General features: G+C 48.5%; 1 protein-coding gene across 6 annotated transcripts in view; it reads left to right on the plus strand.

Annotated features, from left to right (window-relative positions):
• Positions 1-7,187, plus strand: part of RGS8 (regulator of G protein signaling 8) — a 132,413-nt gene extending 125,226 nt beyond the window's left edge. For all 6 annotated transcript variants that reach the window (XM_082473649.1, XM_082473646.1, XM_082473650.1 and 3 more), the window contains 2 exons: positions 2,116-2,282; positions 3,505-7,187. In XM_082473649.1, the coding sequence (XP_082329775.1) occupies positions 2,116-2,282; positions 3,505-3,687 (350 nt within the window). In that variant the 3' untranslated portion in view covers positions 3,688-7,187. The remainder of the gene's footprint in view (positions 1-2,115; positions 2,283-3,504) is intronic.
• The last annotated feature ends 1,668 nt before the right edge of the window (positions 7,188-8,855 follow it).

Below are 8,855 nucleotides of genomic sequence, written 5' to 3' on the forward strand. Positions count from 1 at the left end.
GCCACTGCTTCATACTCACTTTGATTCTGAATTTATCTCGGATTTCTATGTCCTCCTCTCAGGGTTTTGAACCCAGTGCAGGAATGAGGGCCAGTGGGGCACTGAGCAGACCTTTCGTATGAGTCTGAACTGTGTTACTCTCCTCCTGCCTGGCACAGGGACAGTTTTATTTCCATCCTGCCTGATGGGAAACAACCTTATATCATATTCTGCTTTCTCCAGACTCCTTGTCTTACTGTTAAGGTGACCATGTGTCCTGGTTTTTGCCTATGGTGGTCATGGTTTATGTCTGTTGTCCCTGTGTAATTAACAGAAGTGGCCCCCTTGACTCCCAGAAATGTCCTGGCTGGGGTGATAAATTTCACGGCCACCCCTACTTTTGTTAAACACTTTAAGCTCAGGCCTCCAAACTTAGATTTCTTTGTGATTTAAGGTTTAGCTTTGGGATTTTCATCAACACCCTTTTCTCTCCCAAGTTCCTGGCTCTTACAATTGAAAGTCTTGACTTTTATAACTATGGTTCTAGGGTGGGCATTAAGATGTCTATTTTGAAAGATAAACAATGACTTTTTAATTAGGAGAAATAAAAATGTTTCAGAAAAGTAAAAACAAACAGTTAAATATGTCAACCACATGGCGCCATCAATCCACGGAATGATGGTGGACAGTGCCCGGGCCTAGCGCCTATGGATGGACCTTCGATGCTCAGGGGAGTCCGTCACCCAGAATTAAGAACTGTTAACATATTGTCCTTCTAGTAAATTTTAGAAAAGAAATAAAACATTATAGCCAGAGTCTTTTTGTTTAATTAATTAATTTTATTTATTTATTATTTTTGGCTGCGTTGGGTCTTCGTTGCGGCGCATGGGCTTCTCATTGTCGTGGCTTCTCTTGTTGCGGAGCACGGGCTCTAGGTGCGCGGGCTTCAGTAGTTGTGGCATGTGGGCTCAGTAGTTGTGGCTCGTGGGCTCTAGAGCGCAGGCTGAGTAGTTATGGCGCACCGGCTTAGTTGTTCCGCGGGATGTGGGATCTTCCCGGACCAGGGCTCGAACGCGTGTCCCCTGCACTGGCAGGTGGATTTTAAACTACTGCGCCACCAGGGAAGCCCCCAGCCAGAGTCATCTTTAACCAATGCAGTCACTCCTTTATTTTAGGCTGTATCTGTCCTTCCTCTGAGAACAGTTGGTAGAAAGCTATAGCTCTTATTTGATTTGAGGAGCATGCGTTAAGGGTTAAGATAATTTATCAAAACTATTTTAAAATAAAAACATCAGCTGAATGCATAGGCTATCAATGAATGTTGTTTCCCTTTCCAAATCTATGTGATAACCCTGCTCATCTTATTCTGATTGGAAGCTCTGTTTGGCCATACGCATGACATTCATTAAGAAAAATGCAAGGATTTGTTAATCATTAAATCATTTACTAGAAAAATTATAATTAATCTTAATTAAAATGTATAATTTGATAGGCAAGATCTTTTAAAATAAAGCATCCATGGAATTAATCGTTAAATATGGGGCCTCAAAAGTTTTTTAAAAGAGGCTGAGAACCCCTTCCATATAATGGAATGGTTTTACAGACTGCATTTCAGTGGGTGTTTACTTTCAGACATTTTTCTGATAATAGTGAAGGATTTGCCCTGAGGCATTCACTGCCCCCCACCCCCCATCAGTTTGTCTTGTGACAGATTGTTTTTTCAGGTTGGTTGACTTGGATTGGTGCAGGGAATGGATTACATATATTACTTTGGCCTCGTTAGAAGCACAGGCTCACCAGTAGACCCAGGGGACAGCCAACTCTGCATTAGGGGACAGGCAGTCACCACCGAGGGCTGATTAGAAGTGACCAGGCCTTCCCATAGTCATTATTCCTATGGCTTCCTAAACATTTCTCCAGAATATCGCTATGATCCTTGAATGAGAAGCATGGCTTGCCTCTGACGGTACCTGTGTGTTTAAGAGACTGGAGTCTTCAAGAGGATGTGAAAGAGAGCAGTGAGGGCTGGACAATCAGGGCCGCTCTTGTGTTATGACTACCTTTCTTTCTTCTACAGTTCTTGGACTTAAGCCTCTTCCTATTTCTCTTCCTTTCCACTTCCCTCCACGTCCACAGATGGGGTGGCCGCGTTCCGCGCCTTCCTGAAGACGGAGTTCAGTGAAGAGAACCTGGAGTTCTGGTTGGCCTGTGAGGAGTTCAAGAAGACCAGGTCAACTGCAAAACTGGTCTCCAAGGCCCATAGGATCTTTGAGGAGTTTGTGGATGTGCAGGCTCCGCGGGAGGTGTGTTGGCGGTGGGGTCTTGTCAGACCTCCATCCATTGCTCTCTCTCCTTGCTGGGGTTTGAGCCAGGTTTGATGGGGACTTTGTTCTGAAATGAACCTCACTGCTCTGACGGCTCTTGATACAAAAGGGATCACTTTTAAGGTGCAGAGCCCAGGGATTCTATAAAAAGGAGCTCAATTGGGAGTATTTTAGCTGTCTGTCAGTTAAACATGTGCCAGCAGGAACTGTGTTTCTATAGGGATTCTGCAAGATAGATGCCAGTAAATCCATGTTAGTTTTCCTAGTGGAAGGCAGCATGACTTGATGGAAAGAGCATGTACTTTGGAATCTTGTTCCAATATCAGCTCCAGTACTTACTCGTTGTGTGATCTTGGTCAAGTTACCTGGTCTCTCTGAATCACATTTTCCCCAATGTAAAAGGCTATAATATCACCTTTCAAGACCACTCTGAGAATTAGGAGTCAAACACCTATTCAGTATTTGTCACTGCTTATTAATGAGTAATTATAGTCATTTATATTATTTTATGATCATTTATTATAATTACTTATAATAATAATATGAATTTCTATGTACTGCTATTCTGAGTTATAAAACAGAGTTTTACCTGGGAGAGTTTTATAGGAGACAAATATTTGTTGTCTATGAGTTTAGGTGCATTCTATACCTAAAACTCTTCAATTATGCTTTGACTTGGGATACAGGAGGTCTTTGGCCAGGGGCCAGAATGCTGCAGGCTCCTTATAAATGCCGGTTGGAACAGAGATGTACATTCTAAACATAGTCTTTCTCCCTGCGGTATTTGTTTCCTTAGCAGCTGAGAAAGGACAAAAGGGCAAGCTTACTTTAGGGAACCCACATTAATGCTTGTCTCTGGTTTAACTCTGCCTAACATTGCGAAGACCCATGGATTAAGAGTTGAGTAATTTGGGGTTTTGCCTTGGCTGTTACTAACTTTCCATAGTAAATTAGACCAGCTTTTTAGTATCCCTTTTCTTCAGTATCTTTATCTGTAAATTGGGATGAAGAATATCTGGTCTTCAGACCTCACAGGATTCTTCCTGGCATCAAAAGGGATGACCTTCAGGAAAGCAGTTTGAAAAGCATGAATAACCTTACATATTTAAGATGCTGTCATTAATAATTATTATATAGGACCAGCTGCCAGGCACCTTGGCCCTTGAGGGCCTGTGACCATGCTCTCTGTTTGTGTCTCCAGGTAAACATAGACTTCCAGACCCGAGAGGCCACGAGGAAGAACATGCAAGAACCCTCCCTGACTTGCTTTGACCAAGCCCAGGGAAAAGTACACAGTCTCATGGAGAAAGACTCTTACCCCCGGTTCCTGAGGTCCAAAATGTACTTAGATTTGCTGTCCCAAAGCCAGAGGCGGCTCAGTTAGACCTCAGATGGGGACTCCTGGAGATCACCGGCTTTCCCCTCCCCTTGCTGCCAAGACCATATTCTAATGTGAAATGTCATAGGTGTTCAAAAGCAGTGGCATTTAGGTTGGGAGCCCGGGAGTGAGGAAGGGATGAAGGGCCATTCCAAAGTATGATCCAGCCACCAGAGCTCGGACTCTATTCCATTAACCCATGTTTGTGTTTTGGTTAGTCGTAGTACCTTGTCGCTGTCACCCTTCTCTGGGTGGGCAACTTGCCCTCCATAATGCCTTGGGTCATCTCCACTAAGAAGGCAGATATGCCATGCTGGGCTAATCTGTAAATAATGCAAGTGCAATTTCCACCACTTCCACACCCTCCTCACTTAGGATTCCTGACTCTCTAACTTGTCCTATACTCCTGTGAGGAAGAGCTAGAAGACTCTGGCTTATGTTTGTGATTTGCTGTTACAATGTAATAGCCGGTCTCGCGTGCTGGGACCTCACGGTTTAGGAGAGAGGTCTCGGTGGAATCCCAGGTTTCTAGCGCCGTCACCGATAGGTGGCCTCTGAGAGAAGGGGCACACTCCATGGAGTTGGCTGTTTCTTCCATTTGCATAAGACCAGTGTCACTGCCCATCTCAGCCTAGGAAATTCACAAGACTCCCATACCCTTGCAATTCCAGAAAAGGTCTTGGGAGATGTCCTTCACCACTTCTGATGTGGAACTGCTATTGAGAAAGAGACAGTTTGCACATCTTCCTCAATTCTACCAAGAAGTTTTCCGGAAGTTGAATGAGCAGGGAATGTAGCACCAGTCGATTTTTGTGCAGTGGGCCACCATATAACCTCTCTGTTGCTTAATGTATTCTCTGCCCTCACCTCCCTGTGGTACCACACATCACTGATCTCTTAGACTGATGGATGGCTTGGTAAAGGGAGGTGAATTCCCCTAGCATGGACAGCTCTCACAGTGCCTGATACTTCCCCTGTCTCTCCCTCTTCCCCCCTCCATGCAGGTCATGTAATTCCGATGGGGGAGAATGGGAACTTAGGCTGTAATTCTCTTTCCAGCTTGCTTCCTGGGAGCATGCTTTTCTAGAAAGGTTCCTCTCGTGGGGGCCATCTTGGCTGATCAGCAGCTTCCTTCTTGACCTTTTGGGATTGAACGTGGAACAGGAGGCACGGCTAAGAAGATCGCTGTGAACATCTGGTTGTAGAGGACCTTCCTAAGATGTCTTCATGGTATCCCCGTGCTGCTCCTGGAAATACATCAGGAAACTTTTCCCTGGAGGATGAGCAAGACACAGGAAACTTCCTCCAGCTGCCCGGGAAAAAGCTGACTTTGGCCCAAGACTGCAGTGCTGAGGAGGTGACTCCTCAGCAGAGAGACCAGAAAGCGGAAGAGGAGATTGGGAGAGGCTGGTCTCTGGGTGGACTGAATCACAGAGAACGTGCTGGAGGTGCTATTGGGCTAACTCACAGCCGATGGATTTGGATTCACTGCAGATCTCCAAAACTTTCAGCTTGACTAAGTGAAACAGCACATGATGAGGTGTAAGCTCTGGAATGCAGGTGATTGAAAACTGGGCTGAAGCAGTCTCCTCATGTAGCGGGGGATGAGCCTTTTTAGATGTGCGGGTATTCCAGTGCTTGCGTTCCTGTGCAGTAACTTTATGGATCTCTTCCTTCCTTGGCTGCAGCTAGACAAGGCCAAGAAGGCTCTTGAGTCGCACAGACTGTTAGGGTCCGCTGCCCTGCCGTGTATCTGTGAGTATCTGTGAGTATCTGTGAGTGAGGTTTGACGTGTCTGTACGAACCATCGAGGAGAGAGAGAACGCAGGCCTCCTGAAGAGACCTGTGGAATTTCACGTTCAAGAACTCTGCAGCCTCATGTGGGTGTTCCTAGTTAGATCAAGTAGTATTCCCCCACCCCCACTGTTGAAAAACCATCCTTGGTTTAAGCTGCTAGAATTACTTTAATGATCAAATTCTGGAACAGGGTATTTTCAATGTTGTTTACATACGAAATGTACGTCTGCCGCCAACTCTACTGTCGACTAGGAGGTGCCTATAAATGGGAACAGCACAGAGTTATGGAGACCTGAAACGTCCTAAGAGGGGCCTTTTTACCACTTCCACTGTCCCCAGGAGAAAAGTCTGAACAAGAGCGTTTTGCGGTCGCCTTATCTGGGGCCTAGAGTTCTTGCCAACTATTGGTGGAACGAAGGCTGCAGATGGTGGTGTCATGGCGCCTGGTGACTTCCTCCCACGATGGGGAGGTGTGAAGGACCCAGCTAGGGTATCCCGAAATTTGCCGCTAAGTGAGGGTCTGTGGGCGTATGTTCGTGTGTAGAGGAACGTGATAGTTATGCTTATGGTACTCCCGTGGAGTGTGTGTGTGTGTGTGTGTGTGTGTGTGTGTGTGTGAGAGAGAGAGAGAATTATGAACACTAGACTAGTACACCACAGAGATGGTCTTCCCATGGGTGGAGCTTTCCTCACACCCTTTATGTCCTGCTTCCACCAGAAGGCACAGAGCTCTCCGCTCCAGTGCTACTTTCAGGCACTTTGGTCATGCCAACCGAGATTTTGGTCTGTGACGAAACAAACAGATATGTTTACAACATCTAGAGCAATATCCAAGCATACCTCATCCCTGACCTTCCACATTGCCCTGGCCCGCCCTCTCCCTCACCCTCTCCACAAGGGGTCCTCTGCCCCGTTTGGTGGGCACCCACAGCGGCCGCTTCTCCACGTCTTCCTTGGCTTCTCACACCGGGCTCGTGCTGTGGACTGCCTTCCGGGCACAAGGTTTGCTCTGTGCTTGGGACCTTTAAAGGCTCAAGGCAAGCCATGCAGTCGGCCGGGCAGAGCTGTGACTTTTAGGATTGTTCTCCATCCCTGAGTGGCCTTTCAGCCCCACGTGAGTATTAACCCATTTGGGGGCTGGTGTGAGATTTCCAGTTGCCCTCGGCAAACCAAATAGAACACAATCGGCAACAACCCTTCATAGCCCTGGGCACTTCTGGGGTGAGGAGTGTTCCCTGAGCAGCATTTATTCTGAAAGTTGAGGATGTGCAGGGATCACCCGGAAAGCCTGTTATAAGTGCTAATTCCCAGGTTCCACACCCAGAGATGCTGATCTAATAGATCTGGGGTGGGATCCAGGAGTCTGCATTTTTAATAAGCTCCCAGGTGTGTGGTGACCTGTGGACCATACTTTGAAAAAAGATGGTCTAAGACAGTGGTCTAAGACAGAGGCTCTCACCCTTGGTTGTTCAATGGAATCAGCTGGGGAGTTAAAAAAACCTGAATGTCTAGGTCCCACCCCAGAACAGCTTGGGGTTGGAACTGAAGGCATCAGTAGTTTTTAAGCTACTCCACAGGTGGGTCCAATGTATAGATGAGGCTGGGATGCTGGGCCTGAGGAGTGGGTGGGTCCAATGTATAGATGAGGCTGGGATGCTGGGCCTGAGGAGTGGGTGGGTCCAATGTATAGATGAGGCTGGGATGCTGGGCCTGAGGAGTGGGTGGGTCCAATGTATAGATGAGGCTGGGATGCTGGGCCTGAGGAGTGGGTGGGTCCAATGTATAGATGAGGCTGGGATGCTGGGCCTGAGGAGTGGGTGGGTCCAATGTATAGATGAGGCTGGGATGCTGGGCCTGAGGAGTGGGTGGGTCCAATGTGTAGATGAGGCTGGGATGCTGGGCCTGAGGGGTGAGGAGGAACACAGCTAAGGGTAACACACAGCTGTGTGAGCCGAGAGGGCTGGCGCACACCCAGACACAAACAAGCACAATAGCCAGGAACCTGCCAGCCCTGAATTTGACTCTTAGGGTGGTTGCCTCTATGCCCTCTCTGACGTTTGAGATAAAAACGCTTCTGCCCCAGCTGAATGCGTTGTCAGGCAGCGGGTATGCCAACAGCGGGGGCTGAAAGGGTCCTTGGGGTTTTCCTTGCCTGCCGGGTCTCGTTCACAGGGCTTCCTCCAATCTCTCCTCCTAGGCTGCTTCGCTGTTTGTTTTCATGCGCTCTTGTGCTTGGTCATTTCGTGTTAGGCCGTGCCTCTGTACCCAAGGCCACGCGACATGGTAGTTGGACTCAGGTAGTGGGTGAGGGGTGTGTAGTAGTGATAATAGTGGTAGCACAACAGCTTCAAATTTCTCAAGGGAGGGTGTTTTACCCTCAGAATAGCAAGCTCTTTGAGGCTTTCTTTTCCAAGGCCACCACGGGGTTTTGGTTGCTGCTCTAAGCCCTCACCATTCCCTTTGGTCTTAGGCCGGATGGGCAGCTAGAAGGTTCCTAGTTGATTTTACCCTCTGGTGCTCTCCGCAGAACTTGCTGCTCTGGATGAACCAAAGCTGTGAAATGGCTCTCTGCGCAGGCTGCAGGCCCAGCCTCTGGGTGCAGGCCCTGGGCGCCTGTCCTCAGCAGGGCCGGGTGTCCGGGTGCTCCAGGCCCTGCACTGTGAGGGAAAGGCACGAACTCACGGCGCGGAGAGCCGGGCTGGCAATGGGGAAGACTGAAGAGGAAGGAGCAGGGGGGAAAGACAAGCAGCTCACGTGGCATCTGCCTCTCCATAAACCAGCAGGGAGAGGTGATGAGTGGTGAGTTCAGAGGCAGTTTCGTCTCCCGTCAACCAGAGCACCCAGAGCTCTCCTGACCGTGTCAGTGCCCACTTCCAAGCAAGGCAGAGGAATTATGATTTTCCATCCGAGGCTGTCCTTCAGTCTGCCAAGTGTCAGCCCTCTTCAAATCTGCATCCTCCGTTTTAGAAGCAAAAGAGGTGGCAAAGTCACCCCTGGCATGGGGAGCCTGTGCCACTTGGCATGAGATTGTGAAGGAAGAAGCCAAGAGCAGAGATGTCTTCCTGTCCCTGTGACCTCTCGGGATTCACAAGATGCTGTGCACCAAGATGAGAGATGGCAGGATGGGGCCACTGGCCTTCCCTGGTGTGGGGTCCTGGTCTTCTCAATAAACCGTTCTCTTCTTGATTCTTCCTCCCTTCTGCCACTCTGCTCCCTCCCCTCTGCCAGGTACGGAGAAGGTGGCTGGGCTGGTGTGCCCGCCAGGCGTGGTGACATTCGCCGAGTCACGTGGCGGCACAGATCTGTAGCAGCTCGTCTGCTGTAGAAACCGCTTGGCTGATGGCGTCCTCATTGAGTTGTTTCATTACCATGCAAAG

Source organism: Balaenoptera physalus (genome assembly GCF_965194825.1).
Source record: "Balaenoptera physalus genome assembly, chromosome: 1".
NCBI classification, from domain to species: domain Eukaryota; kingdom Metazoa; phylum Chordata; class Mammalia; order Artiodactyla; family Balaenopteridae; genus Balaenoptera; species Balaenoptera physalus.